At 42.4% G+C, this 27,239-nt stretch overlaps 2 protein-coding genes across 2 annotated transcripts; one reads left to right on the forward strand and one right to left on the reverse strand.

Annotated features, from left to right (window-relative positions):
* Positions 1-22: 22 nt before the first annotated feature.
* Positions 23-27,013, forward strand: LOC118626625 (uricase). The gene is made up of 8 exons (XM_036256592.1): positions 23-52; positions 9,779-9,997; positions 13,469-13,585; positions 13,685-13,763; positions 20,737-20,923; positions 22,513-22,636; positions 24,527-24,610; positions 26,939-27,013. Exons 1-8 carry the CDS (start codon positions 23-25, stop codon positions 27,011-27,013), a joined length of 915 nt encoding a protein of 304 aa, XP_036112485.1.
* On the reverse strand, positions 10,833-11,235 carry LOC118626626 (60S ribosomal protein L35a-like). The gene has a single exon (XM_036256593.1). The coding sequence runs from the start codon at positions 11,198-11,200 to the stop codon at positions 10,868-10,870; it is 333 nt and encodes a 110-aa protein (XP_036112486.1). The 5' UTR covers positions 11,201-11,235; the 3' UTR covers positions 10,833-10,867.
* Positions 27,014-27,239: the final 226 nt, after the last annotated feature.

Raw genomic sequence — 27,239 nt, forward strand, 5'->3', positions numbered from 1 at the left:
TGAAGCACGAGGCCGAGAGAAAATGGCGCAGTACCATAACGACTATAAGAAGGTGAGACCATTCTCTTTTTAGAGGAGGAGAGGGGTAGATAACCAAATGGAAAGAATTTCTTTAAGTGCATGATGCTTTTGAATCCATTATTAAAGGTGCTGTTGTAATAAATATTAGTTTAGCTCATGCGGAAATCATTAAGGCTCTGCTCTGTCCCTATACTCATGGATCCAGGACAGAGCCACTTAGGGATTCAGACCAAACTGGACCTTGCAAATCGGATCAGTTCTGTGGTTAAGTGGAAGTTGTTCCGGGTTCTCAGGGTTCACAGGAAAGGGAGGGCTTGGGCTTCTAGTTCTTCTAAAACAAGAGTTTTGTGAAGGATGGCTAGACCACCCACTCACATTTTCCTGTGGTGCCTGTGAAAAGGGCAGAATTCTGGGCTCCAACTCAAGCTTGCTAAGTCAGAGCCCTTCTAGTTAGGTTCAGGAACCTACATTTTCCACAAGGTTTTTGGTGATGCTGGTGTACCTGAAACTTTGAGACTTGGAGCCCTGAGGCCAAGACCATTCTGTACCTGGTAAATGCACAACCTACCAAACTGGTAAACCAAGCAACATTTTTCTGACCATTTCTCCATGGGCGTTGCTCTGTTTTATATATGTTTTTACTGCATTCAGAAAGAACTATCTCAGCAACCCCAACCTTTTCATCAATTAAAAAAATTTTTCATAGCATGAAGGTTACTTTTCTAAGTTAAAATAAATAAAATTAATTTCATTTATCTTGTGATACCTTTTTTTTTTTTTTATCCTCACCTGAGGACATTTTTCCATTTTTTTGTATAGATAGAGTGGGAGGGAGGGAGAGGAAGAGAGAGAGAAACATCAACATGAAAGGGACACATCGAGTGGCTGCCACCCGCACAACCAACCAGGGCCGGGGACAAACTGCAACGGAGGTACATGCCCTTAGCGGGAACCGAACCCGGGTCTCTCTGGACCGCAGGCCGACGCTCTAACCGCTGAGCCAAACCGGCCAGGGCATTGTGATACCTTTTGGTATTATAATAGTTGAGTATGCCAGGCTTAGGATTCAGTGATGCATTTAGAGAATATAAGCATCTTGTTGTCAGTTATGTAGGCTAGACATTTCTTAAATAAGATATAAAGTATTTTCTGTTTTCTCCTTATTACATGCTTAGCACAGTGCTTGGCAAATAGAAAATGACCCACAAATATTAGCTAAGGTTATTTTTACCATAACCTGAGCCCTTTCTGTGGTTGGGCTGGGGTACCTCTGCATTAAGATGGATTTTGCTACATCTAATTTTATTTCAAGTTCTGGAAAAATCCTGTTAGGTTACATTCTTTCAGATGCTGCTTTCAGTAAACTTTCTTATCTCCCATCGTTGCTGACATGATCATGCTGACTGTCAGTTAACAACCTTCCTTATGCAATCACTAGGTGTTGAACACTGTACCGGATGCTGAGGGGCTCCAGGGATTTCAACTTCACCTTGAGGCCTAGATTCCAATGTATCCCATCTTTTACTAAAAATAGCAAAGTAATGTTATGGACAGAAGCACAGTGAATTTGGTGGATGGAGAAAATGCAAACTGCACAGAATGGTTTTCACAATATTACCTACTTTTTAAGCCCAAGCAATGCAATATTATGAAAATGCCATTTCTGCCTCACAACATGACCACCTCTAAAAATAGTAGAACATCCCTTTGTTATAACATATTGAGCAAGAAAGAGTTCTTCACTTGTTAATGGACTTCTTATTTTATGGTGGAAAGTTTACATTCATTCATCCAGTAATTCCAGAAAATCTTAGTCTTGATTTCTTGGAATTCTGCCTCTTCCACATTTCGCTATTACATCTTTCTAGCACATTTTATTTCTCTTTCATATGTTCTATCTCCTGTGTGTCTGCATTAATCCTTGATTCTTTATTTGGGCCTATCTTCCAGTTCTCTCATTCTCTTTTTGGTAACTTTTAACTATTACTTAATCTATCTTTTCCAAATAACTAATTCTTTCTCCACTTGCATTTTTTTCTAAAAAAAATATGTTTTTATGGATTTTTAAAATTTTTATTTTAGAGCGAGGAAGAAAGGGAGAGAGAGACAGAAACATCTATGTGAGTGACACATCTATAGGCTGCCTCCTGCACACCCGCTGCTGGGGATGGAGCCTGCAGCCCAGGCATGTGCCCTGACTGGGAATAGACCCGGGACCTCTCAGTCCATGGGACGATGCTCAATCCACTGAGCCACACCAGCTGAGCTCTTTAGTTGCATTTAATCTGTTCCTTAATCCACTTATCAATGCATTTCTAGAAGGTCTACTTTAAATGTACTTGGTCTTTTATATGGTTCCTTGTTTCTTACTCCTATTCCATCTCAAGAACAATATAAATCCAATCTCTCTTATTTCTGTAAAAATATTAAGTATACAATTTTTCTATTTTATGTTCAATAATGGCAATATCTGACCTTTGCAGGTCACCCTTTACTATCTGTTGTTTTTACAACTATCTCTCATGATACCTTGCTCCCTTGTGTACTTTTGACTTGAGGCTATGAATTCATAATCCTTGAAGCTTAATCTGTGAGAATTTTTTGAGATTGAGATGAAGTTAAATTTTTCCAGATCCTGGTCTGTGCTGGCTTCGTCAAAGTTTAGTTATCCTGTAAGGACTCTTGGCTTTATTTATTTATTTTCAATAGCCTTTTTAGGTGTGGTTAACATACCACAAAATTCATCTAAGTTCAACTTTATTTTTGTTGAAACTTTTACAAAACTATTGATATATGGAGTAAAATCTAGAATGTGACAGATGGAAGGAAAAAGTTGATGTGCTTCTTGAGGGAAGAAGGGAAGGGGACTTGAATTATTTTGATAAAAAGGGGTGACACAAGCAAAAAAGACTCAGATATTTGTAAACTAAAGAATTGTTCAATAGAAATATGGTTAAAGGAAAACATAAGTGGAAAAGGGCCAGAAAAATTGTATGTGGTTAATTCCTACTCATTACTCAGGTGGCTTTGTGAATGCCAGTCCCCCTGGAAGCCATCCTTAAACTCTCAGTCTGGTTAGGTGTCCCTGTAATACTGCATTTTTCAATTAAATTAATTATCAGAATGTGTTCTAATTAATTGATTACTTTTCTGGCGCTTACTTTAGAAAGCAGAGGTCAGCAAACTCCTATGAGCCAAAGCTGGCTTAATATCTATTTCTGTGAATAAAGTTTTATTGAAGCACAGCCATGTCCATTCATTTACGTATTGAGTAGCTACTTTATGCTATCATGGCAGAGCTGAGCAGTTGCAGCAGAGACCGTATAGCTTGCAAAGCCTAAAATACTAATTTTTTTATTCTTTACCAAAAATGTTTGTTCTAGTGTATACTCTATCCGGGCAGAACAGTGTCTGCCTTGTTTATTGTTGTATCTCCAGAGCTTACTGTGGTGCTTGTCACATAGAAGGAGCTAAATAAATACAGGTGAATGTAGGAATTGAATGAAAAAAGGGTTTGAGAGTCCTCTATTTGAGGTTATGTGACTTTAGAATTAATTAAAACTAATCAGAGAAATAAATACAAGTGATTATGTAGGTAAAATGGGGCATGCAGGAGGCAGCCGACTGATGTATCTCTCACATTGATGTTTCTCTCTCTCTCTTCCTTCCTCTCTCTCTAAAAAATCAATAAAATACATATTTTAAGTCCCATTATAAAGAACTTCATTGTAATGTCATGTCAGGAAGGTAGCTGGATATTGTGAAAATAATCGGGCAGACCTGGGTTCCATGCCTGCCCTCGACCTCATTAGTCATGTGGTTTTGACCAATCTGTTTAACACCATGAACATCAGCTCTCTTTTCTGAGGTGAGATTCATGATCTGCACCTTCACAGAGAGCTAGTAGGATTCGATGAGATGCTGTGTGCATAGCCTCTGCTACAGAACGTGTTCTCATTCAATGCTGGTTCCTTCCCACCTAGTTTCCTCTTCTTCCATGATGCACCCGTTTCTTGGTCCTCACAGATGGACTAAAAACAGTCCGTTGGTAATATAGCTCTAATGAACACAAATAATCCTGCATCACTCATGTTCCCAATGGTCCTTAGCCAGATAAAAGTCCATGTTCGATTTAAACGTAGTGCCCTGTTAAGGGCATGAAGCCGAGTTTTTGTCCTGCCCCAAAGGGCAATCACCCTTTGAGTCTCCCCTTACTTCACAGTTTAAACATCCTTGCAATAAATGCAGAGTCCATCTGAGCTTAGAATTTTCCCTGTAATTTAATAAAAATGACTGAAGTGCTAGAAAAAGTGATGGTTTGGGCAGGGTGCATCTCTCAGTGTTGGGTGAGTTTTGCCTGAGTGTGGTGCAAGTAGAATAAGACTTACAGTCTCAGCAGGGCTCTTTCTACTACATCTGTCTGCCTATCAGCTGTGAGACTTTGGGCAGCTCACTTAACATCTCTGAGATAGTTTATTTTTAAAATAGGGAGTCTTTCCACCAAATCACAAGGTTTTTGTGAGGAATAGATAAGATAAAGTAGGTCTCATTGGGTGGAAAAATTTTTAAATGGTGTAGAAATATAGATTTTTGCAATAGCATGGCCATTTCCTTCCTTCTATTTGGATTAGATGCTTTTTTTCCCCTGACCTGAGTGGTAGGGTTTACCATAGGGGGGTGGGGTTGGGACTCTGATGTAGTGGAAAAGAGTTGTCATCGGGAGCCAAATGGGCTGGGTTCTCCTCATGCCTCTGTCACCTGGTAACTGTGACCTTGGCAGGTTTCCTAACCCTACTGTCTTTCTTTATCAAATTTGGATAACTTACTTACTTCACAGGGTTTTTATAAAGAATTAAAGAAAATAATGCGTACACATTTCCTGACACAAATCAAACCCTCACTAAATGGCTGCTATTATTGCTTTTATTTTCCAGATTCATGCATTAGGAAAGATATCTTTTAGTGTATCTCTTACTGAAAAAAATACCAGAACACATTTCAGTAAAATTTTCTTCCAACTGCCTTTTTGGAGGTGTTCATCTATGCTCTGTGGTGAGGTTTCTTGCCCGCAATTCTAGAGGCTCCTCAGGGCCTGTTTCAGTTCCCTAAGGCTGTTGGTGCCCTGGTGAGGCTGGCAAGAAAATTAGCATTTTCCTGGCTTTTAATGAAGACGCTCTCTCCTTTTGTAACAGGCAGAAGTATGAAAATAACTGAGCACCTGTAAATGGAGTCTTCATTAAGTAACAGGTCACTATTTCTACCATATTATGCGCACAAACTGTTGTACTGTTCCTGAAACACCTGCTTGACAAATCCCTTTAGGGTCACCCTCTGAACATAACTCAGGGCGCATCCTCCCTTGATAGCAAAAATAAACTACTCTGTAGCCCAAGGCAACGTGATATTTTCCACTACATATCAGTATTTTTCCATCTGACATTTAGTAGATCCTAGGCAACGGAAGAAATACCAACTGCCTGTGAGGTCGTTATTCATCATTATTGCTCTTATCGCTCTGCATTGTTAAAATTCACCTAAGTGATATTAATATTGTTCATCTGAGTGACCCTGTTTCTTATGTTAGTTCAACATGTTCCTCGGAAGTCCTTTTGTTCACAAATGTCCAAGGAAATAGCCAGGTGAAGGGAAAACCTGAGCAGAGAACCGGAAGAACATCTCCACCTTCCAGGGATGGAGAGAGACTGCGGCCGTGCATAGTCCCCATCTGTCACAGCACGCTGCGGCTGAACTGACACTCAGACTTGGGTGAGGGGTCCTGAGTTGCTTTTGTATTCCTCTCTGTGATGGAGGGTAGAGAGGCTGTTCTAGGATTTGAAAGAAAATTCTAGTTATTTTAAAATTTAAATTTGTAAAAGTTCTACCTAGCTTTCCTAATATTTTTCTGCCTCAAATCCATCCACTGGGCCTTGCAGAAGTTAACGGACTCCAGGCTAAGAACCCCGAGACCTGCGGTGACAATGTACATCACTTTCAGTGTGGCTTGGGAATAAGAGACACTCACTGTCTCATTACAGAAGTGAAACTTTGTCAGGTTTACTTAAAATCTGAGAATTTTTTTCAGTGTTACTCGTGGGCAAATGATAATTCTCCATAGCTTTATATTTCAAAACATGTCTAAGAAAAGAGAATTTTTTTGTGTAGAGCCAGGTAAAGATTTACTCCTACTGGTATTTTGTCCAGAGTATTACTCTAGAAAATTGAGAGTTTTTTTTAACTGTGTCCTCACGCAAGCCCGGGGAGGGACAACAGGAGCGTGAAGGCTGACGTTGGCCTATCAGAGCAGCAGACTTTGGTTCTTGCTACCCTGGCTCTAACTTAGTGTGTGTTCTCGGTATTCATCACTAAAAGTAACCAGAAGGACCCTTTGATGCAACATTTGACATAGAATGATTATTTATCAATGATAATTACAGCTAACATTTATTGAACACTTACGAGTTGCCAGATACTTTTCTAAGTCCTTTTTGTTTTTTTCTTATGTAATCCCCACAACAGCAATCCTGAGAGTTGGTACTACTATTACCCTCATTTTACAGATGGAGAAATTTGCCTCCATCTGCAGAGCTAACAGGTGGCAGAACAAAGATTCACACCTGGCGGCCTGACCCCGAGCCGGAGCCCATGCTGTCCCCTGCTCCCGATGAGGGCGACCTTTGCATTTCCCTTGGACATGGGTCTCTGAGCCACCCTGTGCATTCCGCACGATAGGGTTCTGGGACTGACTTCTGATTTCTCTGACTATGGAAATGAGGACGCCTCATTGAAGAGAACGACTTCAGTTGTGGCCCAGACTAGTATCTGTTTTGTCAGGTCCTGCTGAGCGACCCTTGGGTGCCCCACGCCTTTCTTTTTTTATTCCGTTCCAGCCTCAGAAGAGCGTGTCCTTTTTATTCTGACTCGCTGCTCAGCAAACTTGATCACTCAAGCTTTGCTGGGGCCAGGGCCTCGTCAGAGGCTCGCTCCAGAGGCTGACCTCTGGGGGCGGCCCCCGCGGACTCCGCCTTGCAGGCAAGGGAACACTTCGCGCGCGTCGCTGCCTCTGTCTACACTCGTTCCGCCCTTCCCGGGCCTTTCTTCTCTGGCCAGCTGTGCCTGTGATCTCCAGGCTGCGGTGATCAGAGGAAAGAAGGGGCGTCCCCACTTTCCCGGGAAGAGGAACTTCCTGATTGGGGTCTGAGCCAAAGCAGCTCTTCCTGTATTGAAATCTTCGGGGTATTTTCATTAACTATTCTGTGACATCAAACAAGGGGCGGAGGTGGTGGCACACCAGTCACTCATTCATGACACATTTATTAAGCACTTTATTAAACACCTATTCGTGTCCCAGGCACTGTGCGGAGCCCTGGGGTTGCCGTGACAACTGCAACACAATGTGATGAAGGCTCTGCTAGGCCATAGCTACCTGAGCGCACACAGGCGGGGCACCTGCTCCAGACCCGAAGGGCTGGGGCGGATGGCTGCGGAGAAGTGACATCTGAGACCTGAAGGACGACTGGAAGCAGCTAGGCAGGTGAAGAGGTTGGTAGCCGGGTAGTGAGGAAGAGACAGAGTGTTCACGAAAGAAGGAAGGGCAAATTCAAAGGCCTAGAGGCTGGAAAACAGGCAGAGCCCCGGCAACCCCAGGGGCGAGCTCAGAACAGCTGCAGTGCGAGATGGCGCGTGGCCAGATACGCAGAGGGGACAACAGGGCTGGGGATGGGAAGAATGGCTATCATGGAACTTCTCTGTATGTCACTTAGGGACCACTTGCTTTCACAGACTAACCCACTGTACCTTGAGCATTTTGTGGCGGGGGATGGAACTGAGGAAACACATGTGTTGAGTCCTGCTGTGTTCTGGGGATGATGGCTAATCTCAGAGACCCCTGGCCCACATCCTCCAGGGGCCCCACCAGCCAAGCGCCTCTCTCCTCCAGGTAGGCTCTCCTGCTGCTCAAGGCACGTCAGGGTCTCTGCCGGTAGCGCTGTGCACTCCAGACACAGTGTCCTTCTCGGGGTCCCCTCGGCCCCCGTGCTGCTGCTGCGCCCACAGCTAGACCCCACGTGACCACTTGGAACTGAGCCAGGCCTTTCACACTCACTAGCAACCTGACAAGAAGAGGTGCTTATCTCCATTGTTGCAGATGGGGAAACTGAGACATCAAATTATTTGTCACAAGCCACGGAGCTATAAGTAGCAAGGTGGCATTTGGGCCTGCTCTGATCCCAAAGCCACTGCAACCCTACAAAGTGCCTCTTTCCCTGTCACTGTCACAGTTCTTATCAGGCTCTCTTAGTCTGCTCCTTCTGTTTTCTCACTGATTTTTTTTTAAGACAAGTCCCCCAAAGATTGGGTCAGAGGCTTTTGAGGGGCCTCTCTGCACATTGTCCCTTAAATGTGTCCCTCCCACAGAGTATGGACCCAATTTAGACACTGCAAATCCTGAGGGTCTGCCCCAGGCCTTTCTAAGCCCCACCCCCAAGATTTGAGACAGCCTCCCATCCTTCACTTTGATTAAGAACATTACAATAATTTCTGATGTTGGCTAGAATTTTAAAATTTCCCAGGGGACATGGTGATTTTTTCTGCAAACATAATTAGGCAACCCTATGTGCGATAAGTAGGTCAGTCTCCTTCCTTGTGCCCTTCCCCAGAGTCTCACTGAATGTTGCTTTTGGTTTACTTTTATGTTTGTCCCCTTCGTCCATTACTGTTTTCATGTTCAATTTCACTGTTAAATAAAACAAATTTTTTTGTCCCCTGCTCCCTTCCGCCTCTTCTCTCAAACACCAATAAAGCCCAGGAGCAAGTGCTGTGAACCCTAGCAGTGGAGACGGACACATTTGCTAGCAAGGGCTGCAGCTCCAGACAAGAGGACTGACGAATCAATCACCGAGCCTTTATTAAGTGCCTCTTTGCTAGAGCACAGCCTTGGCTGCGGCCAGATGGCCCTGGCTCTGCACTCCTGAAGGTCATCTGGACCCTGTCACTAATTACTCTTCTTCCTGGCAACAAGTAGGACAAGCAATTTTCAAATTGTTTTTATTGATCACAGGACATTTTCTCCAGAATATCACTTTCCATAAAAAAAGGGAATAAATCATTACCAGCTAACATAGTAACAAGAAAGGCAGTTTATGTAGTGGTTAGAGGGACACAGTGTAAAGTCAACAGACCCGAGTGTGAATCCGTGGCTCTATCCTTTACTAGCTATGTGTACTAGAGCAAATTGCTTAAACTCTTTGAACCCCATTTTCTCCCTCTGTAAAATGGGAATAATATTATTTCTCAGAGCTGTTATAAGGATTAAGTTAGCAGGGATTAACTAAAACAGAGTAGTTTGGCCCATGAGGTACAATTGTTATTATTATTACGAAAACCATCTACCTGTCTGTCTGCATGCCAATCTGATATAGTTTCATCTGTTACTCGTGAATCTCCTTTCTCCATACAAGTTCTCATTCTTCAAAAGTAAGACGTGATCTTGCTTTCTGATTCTCACCTTTTATAATTATAGTAAATCCTCACTTAACATTGATAGGTTATTGGAACTATGGTGAAACATTATTATGAAACTAGTTTTACCACAGGCTAATTGATATGAACAAGAGTTATGTGAGTATGGCATCTGATCAACATAATAATAAAATGACGTTATTTGAAGACCTGCTATATATGATACAATTAAAGCTTAAAGAAATGGCAATTGATCTTTGCTTTCATTTAGCCTTTTTCAATGACTATGTTTTCATTGCAGAATGATGAGGTGGAGTTTGTCCGAACTGGCTATGGAAAGGATATGGTAAAAGTTCTCCGAATTCAGCGAGATGGAAAATATCACCGCATTAAAGAGGTGGCAGCTTCAGTGCAACTTACTCTGAGCTCCAAAAAAGATTATCTACATGGAGATAATTCAGACATCATCCCTACAGACACCATCAAGAACACAGTCCACGTCTTGGCAAAGTTTAAAGGAGTACGTGTTATTCTTCTTAGATGCTGCCAATCGATGAAGAATTCACTATTATATAATATGATATTACTTATTTATTTCAAGCTCCCTTTGCTTTTTAACTCTATTTTACATTTAAGCCGTTTTTATTTATTTATTTTTCAAATTTTTTTCTTTCTTTATTGATTTTAAAGAGAGAGGAAGTGAGAGGGAGAGAAAGATAGAAACATCGATGAGAGAGAACATCAATTGGCCTCCTCCTGCTTGCCCCCTACTGAGGACTGGGCCTGCAACCTGGGCATGTGCCCTGTCCAGGAATCAAAACTGGTGACCTCTTGGTGCATGGGTCGACACTCAACCACTGAGCCATACCAGCCGGACCATTTAAGCCATTTAAAAAAATTCTTTTCTATTCTAAAATTCCCAGCCTTACAGAAAAACTTAGTGTTTTTTTTAAAACTCACCTCTTTGATCTCTTTTTTTGAATCTCAACTCTCTACAAAATCTTTTAGGTAGAAAATCCTATTATAGAATTTTATACTTATCTCTTGATTAGGATGATGGCAAATCAAGGTCCTGAGAATGTTCCAGGTCAGAAATTTATACATTTTTGTCATGTATTTTTTGAGTCTTATTATTTATTTTTTCTCTTAAAATGGTGTGCATTTATAGAAGAAAATACCACTTCTCTTCTTGGTGTTGCTATAGAGAAAAATCTTAAGTATAAGATACGCTGAAATTTAGTTGTCTAATTTTTAATGCCTTCCTAATCTTCCCAACTCCGTGAACATTTAATATCCATGTATGGTGCAATTACACCTTTCTTTCTTTCTTTTTTTTTTTTTTAACAAAAACACAAGAGAGCAAATCCATTTTATTTACTTTTCAATAAATTTAAATCCTTGAGGGGTACAGCATTATACAAATTCTGTGTCCAATGGCCTTAGCAGGAAGGTTGCTTCGGAATTTAGCATGAACCATGCCACTATTTCCATGAGTACGAGTTACCTTTCCCCAGATTACTCTGGTTTTGTTTGGTTTGCCACCAGGAGTCACTGTGTTGTTCTTTGCTTTGTACACATAAGCACATCTCTTGCCCAGATAGAATTCAGTTTCATCTCGAGCATAAACACCTTCAATTTTAAGAAGAGCTGTGTGCTCCCTCTGGTTCCGGAGACCCCGTTTATAACCAGCAAAAATGGCCTTGGACCACAGCCTTCCAGACATATTTGTCCTTATAGAAGTCCTGTTCCCAGCAGGCCCCCAAAGTTCAGCAGCAGGAATTCCACTCCGCAATTACACCCTTTCAAAGGGCCTTAGAACTGATAGAGTCTGATACGTTATCACTTTCACCGCCAGTTTCTTTAAGTGTGGATGAACCTGTGCTGGACCACCAGCAGATTTCTGGGCAATTCAAGATAATTTGTTTATTTTTTAAGAAGTCTAAAAAGACAAGAAATATAGACTGGAAAGTTTCTTTTTGCATGCTTTTGCATGAAATTCACACCCACGAAATGAACAAATTAATTGAAATATAAATTCTGCAAGGCATATTTCCACCCGAACCTTTCTCTTGCTAATCAGAATAACCCAGCAAGCACAGACACAGCCTTGGGAAAAGGCATTGCTCTCTTAAAAACATAAACTGAGCCCTGGCCGGTTTGGCTCAGCGGTTAGAGCGTTGGCCTGCGGTCCAGAGAGACCCGGGTTCGGTTCCCGCTAAGGGCACGTACCTCGGTTGCAGTTTGTCCCCGGCCCTGGTCGGTCGTGTGGGTGGCAGCCACTCGATGTGTCCCTTTCACATCGATGTTTCTCTCTCTCTCTCTCTCTGTTCCTCTCTCTCCCTCCCACTCTACCTGAACAAAAGATGAAAAAATGTCCTCGGGTGAGGATAAAAAAAAAACATAAACTGACTGAAAAATAATTTGTGTACTGCGCCAAAAAGAAGAGAGCTGGGTAGCACAGATTTTTATGTTTTCTGTACTGTGTGAGAGGTGCAGAAAAGTGAAGAAATCAGTCTGGATGTTAAACACTATTTAAATTAATTCATTTTAGATAGAATTACCATATACTTTTTAAAATCCCAAACAGGACAACTGTTTTCCTATTTTTAAAATTGAAGTATACTTGACATACATCATTATATTAGTTTCAGGTGGACAGCATAATGATTTGATGTTGTATATAGTGCAAAATGATCACAATAAGCCTAGTTAACATCCATCACAATGCATAGTTGCAGAATTTTTTTGTGTAATAACTCTTAAGATTTCCTCTGTTAGCACACTTTCAAATATGCAATGTAATCTTATTAACTATAGTCCCCATGCTGCACAGTAGATCCCTGTGACTTATTTTACAACTGGACATTTGTACATTTTGACTCCCTTTATTCATTTGACTCCATTTTGCTCACCCTTCCACCCCCACCCCTCGCCTCTGGCATCACCAATCTGTTCTCTGTATGAGCTGGGTTTTATTTGCTTGTTTTGTTTTTGCTTTTGTTTTAGATTCCATATATAACTGAAATCATACAGCATCTGTTCTTCTCTGTTTGACTTATTTCACTTAGCACAATGCCCTCAAGTTCCATCCATGTTGCCACAAATGGCAAGATTTTGTTGTTGTAATGGCTGAATAATATTTCAATATATTTATCACATTTTCTTTATCCACTTATCTATTGATGGACACTTAGATTACTTCCATATTTTGGTTACTGTAATGATGCTGTGATTAACGTGGGGGGTGCATATATCTTTTCAAGTTAGTGCTTTCATTTTCGGAACCAAGACACTTTGAGAGTGAAGTAGGATGCTATTAATAATTATTCTGGGACAACAGGTATAACATGTCTCATAAATGTCAGAATATCCTGAGTAAAGCTGTACAAATAGTCCAACTTAATTACAGGCAAAGCCATAAATAACCTGTAGACTATGATAGTACCATAAAACATTGCCTAGAGATTAATATGAATTTGTGTGGAAGTAGAAAGCTACTTTATGGGGGTGGAGAGCTGAGGGTGGTCAATGCAAGGCCTGTTGGCAAGGCAAGAAAGCTGAAGTGGCCCTTCCTTACCATTTTCCTTGGAAAACTGGGAGGCCTATTTGCCAACATTGTAAAGAGGCCGAGTGTTTGGAGTATACTGGACACTGGAGCTGGTGTAGGTAATGGCTGAGCTCACCGTGAGGAGCATCTGTATGTTAAGTTACTCTCTGCTCATCCACTGGCTTACACATCTTCTACAAAACAAGTTTCTTTTAAAAATAGAATAGTCTCACTTGGTGATGGTGATTTATTAATTACACTTAGGAGCCCTTATGAAAAATTGGAGCAACAACAACCAATTCATCTTTTCAGATTCTTTCTAAGTCTCCATTTCTCTGAATCTAGAAAGCACTTGATCCAGAAGGAGAGCTCCATGGATATTAAAAAATTATTTTTAAGTGGGGCAAGTATTTCTGACCACTAGCATCTTACTTCTTTTTACAGATCAAAAGCATAGAAACGTTTGCCTTGGATATCTGCGAACACTTCCTTTCTTCTTTTAACCACGTCATCAGAGCTCAAGTCTACATGGAAGAAGTCCCTTGGAAGCGTTTTGAAAAGGTTACTTCACTTATTTGTGCTCTCAGTTTAATTAAAGACATTGGCTTTATGACATATGCTGAAATTTTACTGGAAACGATCTTTGTTCCTAATTTTTAGAATGGAGTTAAGCATGTCCATGCATTTATTCACACTCCCACCGGAACGCATTTCTGTGAGGTTGAACAGATGAGGAATGGTAAGAACATTTTTTTCATGCTTTGATTCTGCTAAAGCAATTTCCGTGTTTTTCCTTCTAAACTACTCTGTTTTGTTGGAGAACTGTAGAGAATTTTGAAGACTTTTAAATCTGAAATTGGAATGAGCATTGTGACTTTGGATTATATTAAAAACAATCTACTTTTTATCTTAAAAATATAAAAATGAAATATAATCTGTTTGCAACAAATCTGGGAGTTAAATAGAGTAGATCATTTTTATTACCCAGTTTGAGGTAAGGGGAACAAAAGGCCCAGGCTGACAAAAATCCAAATCTCTGAACTTTCTGACCAGTACTTTTAGTACTGAACCCAGCTTTAATTATAACAACCTTTAGAGGAAATAGCTTGTGAATACCAATCAAGTTTCCCTGACATTTTATTTGCCCAGTAATAAAAATACTTATATTATTACTATAAAAATGAACCTCACTTAAAATAACAATGGCGGGGCGTTAATGGGGAGGGGAGAGGAGGGACATCTATAATACCTTCAACAATAAAGATAAATAAAAAAAGATACAACATACAAAAATAGCAATGGCAATTATATAATTCTTCCTATTTACCAAGAAATTTAAAAGTTAACTGTGGAACATAATTACAATAACATCAAGCCTGAATGTAGCACATAACTCATCTTCTGGAGAGAACCCAATCACTTAGCCTCACCTAACCGCAAGGGAGGTTGGGAAATGTAGTCTAGCCAGGTATCCAGGAAGAAGAGGAAATAGGTTTAATGAGCAGCTAGCAGTCTCTGCCACAGGAAGCTTAAAAGAAGACTGAAGAGAAACTGTGCAGTTTGGCAAATAGGTCATTGGTGATTTCCACAAAGAATGTCTTAGCGGAGCCCTCGAGGTGGAAGTGGAGTGGCCAGGTGTAGGGTTCTCCTGATCACAAGAAAACAGGTTGCTATTCACACCCTTGTTCTTTCCAGGCATTATCATCAGCCTGAATTGTAGTCACCTGGCTGCTGTAGGGTGGAAAAACTAGCCACTATAATCAGGCCAATGCCTTTTCTTTCTGCAGAAAGCTACAAAGCTCCCAGGGTATTGTGGTCACTGTGGCAGTGTTCCCAGAAGCTCCAGCTTGACCCCCCCAGAGTCCAGCGCACCTCTGATACCGTGGGGCTGGAGGGGTCAGGCTAGGGCAAGAAGCATCAGTTGCCTTAAGGGTAGGAAGTATGTGTGTCCACACATATATGAGTGTGCATATCTTCCAGTGCTGTGTGTATGAAGATGACTTTTGTACTCTGTACCTCTTTAGAGTGGAAAGATCTGTGCTCTTTGGGCAACAAAGTCAAATTCTTCATTTGCTTATTATCTAAGAACTGAAACTGTGAGTTGAATCAATGTACAATTATTGTCATAAGACATGCCCTTGCATAGGCTTAACTGAAGAAAATAATCATTATTTTACACACACACCACCACACATACACACACTACACACATACACACGCGCGCGCGCGCCAATCCACAGTGTGAAGGTTGTTGTTACAAATCTCTAAGTAGGGCTTTTAGTTGGGGGCTGGCTAGGTGAGAATTCTGCCCCCTCAAACACATGCACTTAATCATAAATTCAGCCATACAACTCCCAAATAAACTTTCCCCAGCAGAATATGTAACTGGGTTTCTCCTGGTGGATTGGATTCATTCTTATCAGTTGAGCAAACATTTATAGAAAGCCTACTGAATCTCGAGTACCATTTTAGGCCCCGAGAATTGTAAAAGTGCCAGTGCATCATTTCGTGTGCTTTTGGCTGCCTCAAAGTCTGCTAGTTCCACAGGAGAATCTGGAGAGAGAAAGAAGATTGTTCACCCAAAGGGATGAAGACTGTCATGTCAGTGACTTCCAAGCCCAGAGAGGAGAGCCAGGCTCTGCATGTGGGCTGCAGGCTGTTGGTTTAGGTCTGGATCTTCCAAACTCTTTCTTTTCTGCGTCTCGGTGAACTACAAGCTTAGCCAAGCCTTGAAGTCACTGGAATGGCTGAGTTACTAATTGGAACTCTATTGGGCCCCAAATCTCTGCACTATTTGAAATACAATTCATCAAAAATTTCCCAATCTAATTACAAAAATTCATAGCTAAGTAGAGGAATGGAAGATGAAGATGAGGCCTCAACTAAGACTGTAGTGAAAAATAATCTATTACTATGGAAACTAGTGGGAGTAGGAAGTGGGTCTCAAGGAAAGGATGATGAAATTGAGGTTATAGACGAGAATAGATTTAAGAGATGTCAAGCTGGGCAGACCATAGAAGTGAGATGGGGCAGGTGGGAGACCCCAGGATAGAGATGGCCATGACCAAGAGGGCTATTTATGTCCTGTAGATACCAAGACTGAAGTGCTCTTTAATTCTTCCAAAAAAAAGAGTTCTTGGCAAACCCAAGGTCTTTTAAAAGCATCTTGATTATCACCTAGTTATACAAAAGCCCTACCCAGAATTGCAGAGGGAGCTTTCGTTCTCCTTCCATGAGCTAAATGGACTCTCAAAGCAAATGATATTTAATTGATCTTCACTTTTTCTAGCACTTTACAAGTTTGAGGTTTTCTACTAGAATGATTTAATATAGTTTTAAAATATTCTGCTTTTAGCTATTTGTGTCCTTTTTGGAGGTGTTAAATGTGGAAGCAATTATCCTCTTCATGACAGGATTTTTTTTTCTTGGCTCAGGAAAGCTTTGTGCTTTGTGACACCTGGTGCGTAGGTAAGGAATTGGGCTTTTCTATTAATTTGCAGTGCGTTTCTTTCCCTTAGAGAACCAAAGGGGAGGAGGTGTGCTTCTCTGAGAGATAAGCCGCAATCTGTTAAGTGTGTAGGAGGACACTAAAAGCTGGAGAAGATTATATTCTAGCAGAGTGCAATGTGAAAATCTTCGTTTGCATTACTCCGTAACCGAGGCAGAAAAAAAGAAAAAGAAAAAGAAAAAAAAAAAAGCTGATTAAATGGTTTAATGGGAAGTAACCTAGGAAAGGACAGTCTTTTTTTGGTTGAATTACTTCTTGTTCGTCTAAATTTGAATCTTTTTTTAGAGTGTGAGGCATCATATTTTTAGTTGATGGGTCCATGGATTTGAAAGGCTCAGGTTCTTACCAGTGTTTAGAAAGCTGGAGTACTGCCAACAGAAGAGATAAAATAAGCTCTCCAGAGGGTCTAATGTATGCCAAGGAGAAAAAATCACATTCAAAGAGGATAGGTTTATTGTTGTTGTTTTGTTCACAGAATGATGAGTGCACCAGAGCAGATAGATGATTTGCGTTCTACCAAAACTGTAGCAAATAGTTAACTGTCTTTGGGAACATGAGACATTTTTTTCTGTGTGAAACTGAGGCCAAAACACATCAGAAAACGCAACTGCTTTCTTCATTTTCAGATTCCAGCAAGAAAGTAGATCATTTCAAAGTTGCCTGGCGGGAGTGACACTCCTGGAAGATAAATACATCCCCTCCTGGGCCGGAGGTGGACAGTGACAGTTCATCAGAAATAGCTTTCAGGACCTAGTGAGCCTTTCTGAAACACGGGGATTAGTTACAGGTGGTTGAAGTTCTAAGAAGAAGTCCGTTATGGTAAAATCATCATACAAACCTTTATTGAGCATTTTCTATGGAGCAACCATTCTCCTAAGTCCTTTACATGTATTATCTTAGACATCTATCAACTCTAGAAAATATCTCCACTTGACAGATGAGAAAATTAAGGTAGGGTGAGGCTAAGTAATTTTCTCAGGGGACAATGCTTATAAATTGGGGAGGAGAGGCACGGAGAGCAATTAGATGTGAATTTAGGGAATCTGAGGCCCAAGGCTGTGGGCTCAACTACTATGCAGCCATGTATCCAGGAATCCTCTTTTGATTAAGACCATTGGAGGAGCCAAAGTCTTTCTGACTTACACGGTCGCTGGCGATCAAGGCCAGCTGTCTCGGAAAAGATGAAATAGGTCAAGTTTGCCTTTTGTTCTTCTTCACCTTCTCTTTAACTCCCTTCAAGGATTACCACTACTTTTTAAACCCCACTCCTGATTGCAAATTCACTTTACATTTCTATAGGATTTTTAAAGAAGGGCTTACTGTTGGAAAAGATTATAATGTTAATTTGTAAAGGTTTAAGGAGCAGGTTCTTTAAGGGGTCTTTGTATTTCTTTTTTTTTTTTTTTCCTTCATTTATTGATTTTACAGAGAGAGGAAGTGAGAGGGACAGATAGAAACATTGATGAGAGAGAACATCAATTGGCCGCCTCCTGCATGCCCCCCCCCCCCCCCCCCCCGGGGATTGGGCCCACAACCTGGGCATATGTCCTGACCGGGAACCGAACTGGTAACCTCTTGGTGCATGAGTCGACACTTAACCACTGAGCCACACTGGCTGGACAAAGGGGTCTTTGTATTTCAATAAGAAGTTCTAAAGGAATAAAAAGTTTTCAAGACACATAGGGGCCACTTCTAAAAGTGATGTTTCAGTCTCCATTTCAGACCAATGGAGAATGTAGTTTTCAGTCTGGGGCTCTAGCAGAGACCCTCAAAGCACACTATGGAATGGAAAGTGGCAACATCTCTATCTCCTGGAAAGACCTCTTATTGTAAAGAAATGGGGAGAGTTAAAGGAAGGAGAAAACTTTGTGTGGATGGGAATAATCCAGAGAAGCCTGGAATCTCGCAATGGGGTCCTGATTTCAAACTTCGTCTCTGCCAGTTCCTAGCCATGTGCCTATGTGCAAATGATCAAAAGTCTCCTGTGTAAAACCACTTATGTAATAGAGTTGTGAGGATTAAGTAAGGTAAAGACTGAAACAGGGAGCAACTAAACTCATGCTGACAGTCCAGACATTCTTAGCGGATGTTGATGCCCTCCCCCTCTCCCTCGCCACACTGTGTAGTAGAGTCGTGGGTGGGGGTGATCAGGAAGGGAATGGTAAAGACTGATGGAGGAGAACTGTCTAGAGAAAAGGAGGCTAAATTGTGAGATACTCATCTCTTGATGTGAACCAGTCTTGCTGCACTCACCCCCTCATTCATTCAACAGATATTATGGACTACTTCTACAGTTCTCTCGGATTTGAGACTTAGACTCATTTGGATCAGCTCCACATTGCATTTAGAAATGCTGGCCTTTTCAGAACCATGTCTTCCTACATCTAGAATCTGACAAACCCAACCAACTTAAAAGCATCAAGGCATTGCTGGTGTCTTTCTCCTGATTCTTTTGCAAATATAGCTTCCAATGAGAACTTCAGAAGGTTAAATAAATATTGTTTTCAGTTTCACCACATTATCTTGGAACACTCTGGCCAGAACACCTTATTTAATCAGTACGTATTTAATCAGCAGATCTACCCGTAACCACTGGTCATTGCTCTCTCTACTAGATGCATGCAGGTGGCCAGGAAAATAGAAAAATATAGTCGTTATTTGTCTACTTCTGAAACCCCACAGCTCTTGAATTAACTACAGCAATTAAACCACTCAGGGGATGTAAACCACTGGATTATTAAGAGCTTTCCTGGATTGTAATTGAGGATCATGAATTACATTCTTCTTCTTCAACTGAGATCATACACAAATAGTGATGCCTGACATCTCCAGCCCTAGATTTATACACTAAGCAGGCCAGGAAGGTTAGATATTAATCAAGACTAACTTCAATACTGAAAACAGGTGACCTTTGTCATCTTGCCATGGCACTGTGCTGTTGGGGGTGTGTACCCAAGTGTCCCCCGAACGTCCAGCTTCACCAGACTGCACATACAAATTGACCATAGTGATGTTAATTCTGAAGTTGTAGGCTTCTCATTATAAAACTTCTGGGCCTCTCCAGCTAAACCCTCCCTCTTTCTGACAGCCTGAGGGTCTGTCTCATGTGCTCAGGGAGAATTTGGCAACATTGGGTACAACTTCTTCCTCACTGGCTCTGTTGGGCATTTTTTGTACCAGTTATCACTGCTCCTTGGGAAGAATGACGCCTCCACAGAGCTTTGTACCTTGGGGATTCTCAGTGTGTCACCTGGAGCCATGGTCTCATCACCAAACTGTTGGAGCTACAGTGTGGTCCACACAGAAAAAGAAAAAAGTAATTGTTCCCTCAGTAACTCTGTGCTCCACCTGCCACCCGGACCCTTAGCTAAAACTGCCTGGCACACAAGTAAAAAGCTTATTCAGATGTGACTATCATACCTCCACCTCCCCCATTCGCCTCATGAGGTGACATCAGGGGCTGCAGGAGGGCCGCATCATCCCCTCCACTGTTTTCAGCTTTGCCTTCTCTCTCCCAGGTCCTCACGAACCAACTTTGTCCTTCCTCCTTCAGCCAGAACACAAAAGCCTTTCTGGGTAACCACTTAGGCAGACCTATGCCTAGTGTGTCATCAGCCTCATTTTCCCACTTTCTATATAGGCTCAGCCAGGCTCACACTGTTGTCCATTCAGGAAGTTGTTTGGTTTTGCTGAGCTCATAACCACAAGGGAACTGAGGGTCTGATGGTGACTGGAGCCATAAGTCCGTATAGGCAATCAACACGAGGACTGTCCCCATAAAGGGAGTCACAGCAGCACACAGAACTGCTCTGTGGGAGCTTATTAAGTTATTTCAGCATGATTATCTGTTGAATGAGAAACAGCTCAAACATTGGAAGGTATTTGGCCTATAAGATAACCCTACATGTAGTGAGAGGAAGGTATTAATTTCTGTGGGCTTCAACACAACATGGAGGTTTAGTCTCTGACCTTCAGTTTTCCAAGGGCAGGGAGTCATGGAATCCAGACAGAGGGAAAGGCACACCATCCTTGTCATTTTGCCTTCAGAGGAGTCAGGGAGACAGAAGACATAGGCAATGATGTAGTTCTCTGTATAAGCATAGTGTCCCATGTTTTAATGACAACTTCCTCAGGGCTAGGTATCAATAAGAAGGCACTGTTTTGTTTTTGACCCCATCCCCTCTCACCTTTTTACTTAAAACAGAACCTCCAGTCATTCATTCTGGAATCAAAGACCTCAAGGTCTTGAAAACGACCCAGTCTGGATTTGAAGGATTCATTAAGGACCAGTTCACCACCCTCCCTGAGGTGAAGGACCGGTGCTTTGCCACCCAAGTGTACTGCAAGTGGCGTTACCACCGGAGCAGAGAGGTGGACTTTGAGGCTACCTGGTATGAGCAGGTGCTGGGGCCCGGAGTTCGCGAAGTGTTCGATTTGAAAGGGAAACTTAGAGGCCATTCAATTCAACTTCCCTACTGTTCAAAATCCCTTCTGTTGGATAACAGAAAGCCAATAATCTTAATTCGAGTTAATAAATCTGCACCTGAATCTTAAACTCTATTAGCAATAATGACCTTGACTGGGCCACCTAATTTCCATGACCTTCTGCTTTTAATAGATTAAATCAGTAGTTCTCAAACATTGTTGTGTTTTCAGAACACACAGAAGGCTTGTTAGAATGCAAGTCTCTGGGCCCACCCCCAAAGGTTCTGACTCTATAGATCTGGGGTGAGGCCTGAGAACTTGCATTTTTAACAAACTCCTAGGTGATGCTGATACTGCTGGACCAGGGGCCACTGCCAAGAACCTCTGTATCAAGTGAGGATAATGAGAGTTGGCTTTACTACCTTATCATAGATGCAGAAAGGGCTTAACTAGTGTGATCAGCTTGTCCCGGTTTGTCAAGGATTTTCCTGATTTTAAAACTGAAAGTCTCATGTCCCAGGAAACCCTTTGGTCCCAGTCAAACTGTGACAGTTGGTCACCCTAGGTACACTCAAAATGAGAGAATATTCACTGAAGCACTTCATAAATGATAAATACCTTAACAATACAGAGGTATGATTATTATAATAATGTCCTTACAAGCAGTAATTAGGTCTCTGAACTCCCAGAGTTTACTTTTTGACCAGGCATCTCATGTCCTTCCTGAAGCTGTAATTGTTAGAAACTTCTACTCTATGATGAGACGGAAGCCGCCCCCGGTAGCTTGCTCTCATGGTACAATTTGCTCTGCTCCTTTGATTATGTGATAGGGTGGGAAATACTTAAAGAGAACCTCACCTTAATCTTATTTTCCCTTTTTATTTCAGGTATTTCCCACGGGCTGCTAGCAGCCTGATGTATTTATATGGAAAATAATACAAACTTGAGCATGCCAGAGTCAGGGTGCTAGTTGGGCCTCCCACAAAGAAGAAGGACTTAAAGTGGATCATTTAATTTTTAAGCTTAGAGTCCTCACTTTTGTAAATTGGGGATAATAACAGTACCTCCTTCAGGTATAGTAAGATAATTCAATAAGTAATCAAACAAAATATTTAGCACAGAGAAAAAAACCCCTAAAACAACTACTCAAGGAACCAGCCAAGCTGAGCAGTAAGAGTGCTGGGGTACTTGGGGGGGTTCCTCAGAGGTTCTTCAAACATGGCCGATTTATCCTGGGATTTCCACTGGGCCTGGTGTCAGATGAGGAAGACAGCCTAGTGACGCTCAGTCTGTTTGTTGAGTGGTGTGTGTGTGTGCAAGAAAATGGGAAATTTTATATATATATACACACACATATATATATGCATATATATGTATATACACACACACATAATTGATATATATATATATATTTTGCTATTACAATATACTAATCTATTCTAAAGTCAATAATAAAATTGTTTTCTGAGGGACAGGAAGGTCACTGCCTCTTAGCTTTATAATACATTCCTAAAGACCACCCTATGAGCCTTCAGGGTTTTTTTCTGTATTTTAGGGACACTGTTCGGGACATTGTCCTGGAGAAATTTGCTGGACCTTATGACAAAGGCGAATACTCGCCCTCTGTCCAGAAGACCCTCTATGACATCCAGGTGCTGTCCCTGAGCCAGATTCCTGAGGTATGTTTGATCACTTGCCATTCGGAGGATGGAGAGAACTCGTCAGCTCTGAAAAAGAGTTGCAAGTTATAATAAGGAAGTGGAAGACACATGAAAAATGACATCTGTTGTTGTTCAAAAGCTTGTTATAGCAAGTGAGGAGAGAGCAAAAAATGGAAAAATCTGTCCAACCCAAAAATATAGGCCACTGCTATACCTTAGTTTTGCTGAAAATACTTCCAGTCTCTTCATCCTGCCACAGTTAAGTTTCAGGAGATCCAGAGAATGAAGAATAGATGCGGAGTAATTTTATCCACCCATCCATTTGACATTATCGAATGGTTATTATGCCTCTGTCAAAACATGAGGAATACAAAGATAAATTAGACTCGGTCCCTACCCTCTAAGATCTTATCATTCAGTGAAAGGATCAAATAAGTAAACTAAGAATACAATCAACAGTAGAGCATTATGGAAATACAGAGGAAGACACCTAACTCAGGTATAGGGGATAGGGCTAGCTGGCTTTTTGAAGGGAGAGGTGTTTGAGTTGAGTCTTAAGGGACAAGTTGGGGTTATCCAGGTTCACACTCACAAGTGAGGGAGCAAAGTAGGTATGGAGACAGGAGTCAACATGGAACAGTCATTTACTGTTGAGGGTCGGCTGTATGTGAAACTCCACGAGTGGAAGTCTTTCCCTGTGCCTAGTAACCCCAACCTTAACCCTCATCAGGGGAGACTCTGTGGTTTTATTTGGTCTTTATGTTATCCTGGACATTTTTAGAAGCCTCCCAGGGTTTTCAAGGAGGTATGGTGCCACCAGATGTGAGCTCCAGGAAGAGTACATTGAAAGAAGTGTAATAAGTTAAAAGGATGATGGATGGCAGACAAGAAGAACTGTTGAGAGGCTGTTTCAGAAATCTGGAAAAGGGGTCTGACCTCAGGCCATGAATGGATAGACAGGAAGAGTACCACCCTTAGACCTGGGCAGAAGGGACTCCTGCCCTGGCCCAGCACCCTGGAGGCTTGCTTCAGGACTTCCTCTGGCTGAGCTTCTCTCCACTGGGTCAAGAGTCAGTAAGACCAAGGCAAAAAATCCTTTAGGAGCCCATGCATTCCTTCTGGACCATTCTCTGGATACCTGTAATCCAGAATTTCCTGCCCAAATAACCTTAAAACTAATTCCAGAACTTGAGCAAGTCTCTTCCCCAGATCCATCCTCTGGAGGGCAGATCATGCCACTGGTGTGTGCACCCTTAGGCCTGAGAGTGGGCAAAAAATCAGGTGTTTGCAGGAGGTGTGGATGGAACTAGATATGCAAGCTGGGTTATCTACCCACCTGAATTCAAGTCAGCCAGAGCTGGAGGTTGACTCTTCCCATATTACCATGTCCTGGCATGACATTTGAAGGAGTCAGATAATTTTAAATTAGATCCTAGTCTTCCAGGTTGTTATGAAGGTATATTTGCCAAGTTAGAAGGATAGAAAATATTTCATGTAAAAGTTTTTTAGATTGATTTATAACTTTTAAATCTTTAGACAGCTGAGGTATGATGGCCTCCAATTATACTCTCACCCCAGGACCCACAAATGTTAGGGAAAGCCTGGAGAAGTAGGAGTGGAATGAGGAGGGGTTTCGGACATTGACTGGCCAGCCCCAGGAGGCCGGTTAGATGCTAAAGAGGTCTCCTGGGTTTCTGATCCAAAACGCTCTTGCTTTTCTGAGAAGCAAGTTTTATACATGGGCAGGAGAAAAGGGGGTCCACCATCTAATAATAGGACCAGGAGGAGGCATTTCAGAGACAGAGGTGGAGCCTGAGTAACGGCTAACGGGGAGGTGGGGGAAGGGGTGAGTGGTGGGTAGATAGATCCACAGTTGCCCAATGTGATGTGTTCTGTTGTGGATTCCAGATAGAAGACATGGAAGTCAGCCTGCCAAATATTCACTACTTTACCATAGACATGTCCAAAATGGGGCTGATCAACAAGGACGAGGTAAGAAATTTAAAAATACTTAAAAGCATATCTACACTCCCCACACCCCTTTATAAAATTGGAATGATAACATCATTGACCAAAACTCTCAAGAGCTGCTGCCTTTGGGATATTTATAGTTGCCACTAACTAGAGCCCTTAGATTCTGGGCCTCTCACTATCTGAGGCTGGAGCACCCTGAAAATGAAGGCGTGACTGTAGAGAAGGGTTGGAAGTCGCAGAGAGAGAAAGACAAAGACAGAGCAGCATGTGCCCAAGGAAACAGCTCTGAGAGCTCCTCTCTGGGAAGCGCCACAGGAGGTCACAGCTTCATTCTTTTCTCATCATGAGGTGATAAAGAGAAATAAAAAGTTCAGTTTTCATTTCGTCCATCATCTCTAACTTTTGATTAAGTAGTCAATTCGGTAGCATACAATATACACAGGAAAGATGAACGCGCATTTGTGTTTCCACTCGCAATCACAGGAGGCAAGTGGGGGAGTTTGGTTTTTGAAAGGAAATCTTGTCATGGAGAAAGCGCTTAGCCTGACTTCTTCTTAGCCATGGAGGGGCTTAAACCAAGTCCGTGTGTCTGAGTAGACAGCCTGAGGTCCTGTGGTGGCCAAACCTGGGGGAGCAGAACTGTCCTGCCCTCCTTGGACCACTTTCAGAATGGCAGAATTTCTTTCTTTCTTTTTTTTTCTTTTTCTTTATTGATATCAGAGAGAGAGGCGGGAAGGGTAGGGAGACAGAGGGAGAGAGAGAGGGAGGGAGAGAGAAACATTGATGAGAGAGAACATTGATTGGCTGCCTCGTACATGCCCCCCCACTGGGGATTGGGCCCACAACCTGGGCATGTGTCCTGACCGGGAATCGAACCAGCAACCTCTTGGTGCATGGTTAGACGCTCAACCACTGAGCCACACCGGCTGGGCTGAATTTCTTTATTTTATCCCTCCTTCCACAGGCTTCGGAATATGAAAAACACTTTTTGGGTAGCTTTTAAGTGTGTGGAGGAAATGAATTAGGGAGGGGCCATCTATTAACATGGCTCTGCTGCCATAGAGTCAGATCTTTTGGTGAACAAAGACCAGTGAAAGTGTGTCCAGAAGGTTCTACATTCTGCCTCCACGACACGGACCCAGCAGCCGTTAGTCACACCCTCCTGGCGAGGCCGGTTTCTCTGTTCTGCACGTTGCTGGCTGCGCCGGCCGGCTGTGCACCACCCGGTGAGTGGAGGCTGAGAGGCAGCCCTGGGAACGCAGGCCAGACCCGGGCGGCTGGAGCGGACACAGAGGCCTGGGGCGCAGAGGGGGGCAACCGGACCCCCGCCGCTCATTCAGAGGAAGGCGGGCAGCACCCTGTACTTCAGAGGAAGGAAAGGATATTGATTATCAGAGTGCCGTTAATCAGGACGTAAAGACTTTTTAAATGATTACCTTCTAAAGGAGAGGAACCTAAAAGTAATCCTGGCCATGGCCACCAAAGGTGAAACAAATGTGCCCCAAACAGAAAAAGGCTTAGCGGCTTGACTAGAGCAATGCATAGGTCAGACCCGCCCCACCCCGCCCCACCCCCAGAGGAGGAGGGCTGCCTCAGGGCCCCCTGACCTTCAGCCTGCACTGATCCCAGCTCAGAGGCTTGCCCACGGGCTGAGGCCACAGTGTCCTTGCAAGAAGTCAGACCGGAGCTGCCTCCTGGAGTCCAGCAGAGGACCCGAAGGCAACAAGTCCTGTGTTCCTTTTGGCCAGGGCTCTGCGTAAAGGCACGTGAGTGTCTCAGTGACTGAGTGGCTGGAGCCGCTCTCAGACCCTCACCCGGCAGGTGTGTACAAAGAGCAGGCAACACATGAGAAGCAGGGAGTCAGGACACACTGGCAACAGCAGAGAAGTGATAAATGGCAAGGTGGGAAGAAGAACTCTAAATGCACAGCTGTCTGGAGCCATTGAGCACTGGGATAGCAGCCCTGTGGGCCTCAGATGCTCCCCAGGGCATGGCGGTATCATAGCACTGCACCGTGATTGATGCTCAAAACAAGTCATCGAGCAAAGGCCAAATCATGTTCACTACCCTCTATTTAAAAGGCAGGGGTATATAATGCATTTGAGAAACATTCATATCCCAAGGATTAAAATTTTTCTAAAACTCTTAAATTTTCTGGAGAATTGACTCATCTCTCAACTGTTGCCAGAAAAATAAGGCGTGGCCATGCTTGAAGAAACTCCACTGTAGGGCCTATACATTTCTCTGTTCAGCGAGTTGCTTTTGTTATTGATTTAATATTGATTCACAGAATAAAGGCGAGGTCTATTTTAATGTCTCTGAAGTTACAATGTGGTTTTTCTATAGGTCTTGCTACCATCAGACAATCCGTATGGCAGAATTACTGGCACAGTCAAGAGGAAGCTGCCTTCAAAGCTATGAGTTAGCAGCCACCAGTTGGACTCCCCTCCAGCTGAAGACTTCCTTAAGCCGATTGTGATGCTAAAAATTATAGCATGTAACCATGCAAATTTTCAACCTAGTACGTTGAGGTATAGTGTGCATTTCCCTCCTGTATGAAAGAATTCTTCTACACCTAGCTCAGCATGGTGTTTTATGATTAGTAACTTTCACATGCTTTGTGGACTCAGTCTATTTCACAAATGTT

Source organism: Molossus molossus, unplaced genomic scaffold, assembly GCF_014108415.1.
Source record: "Molossus molossus isolate mMolMol1 unplaced genomic scaffold, mMolMol1.p scaffold_m16_p_12, whole genome shotgun sequence".
NCBI lineage: Eukaryota > Metazoa > Chordata > Mammalia > Chiroptera > Molossidae > Molossus > Molossus molossus.

What these genes read in the sequence shown, in the direction of transcription:
- LOC118626625 (XM_036256592.1), top strand. Translation starts at nt 23, where the DNA reads ATGGCGCAGTACCATAACGACTATAAGAAG. An exon ending in TCTTGGCAAAGTTTAAAGGA is followed by an intron (nt 9,998 to 13,468) that starts GTACGTGTTATT and finishes TTCTTTTTACAG; the next exon opens with ATCAAAAGCATAGAAACGTT. An exon ending in GTGGACTTTGAGGCTACCTG is followed by an intron (nt 20,924 to 22,512) that starts GTATGAGCAGGT and finishes TCTGTATTTTAG; the next exon opens with GGACACTGTTCGGGACATTG.
- LOC118626626 (XM_036256593.1), bottom strand. Translation starts at nt 11,200, where the DNA reads ATGTCTGGAAGGCTGTGGTCCAAGGCCATTTTTGCTGGTTATAAACGG.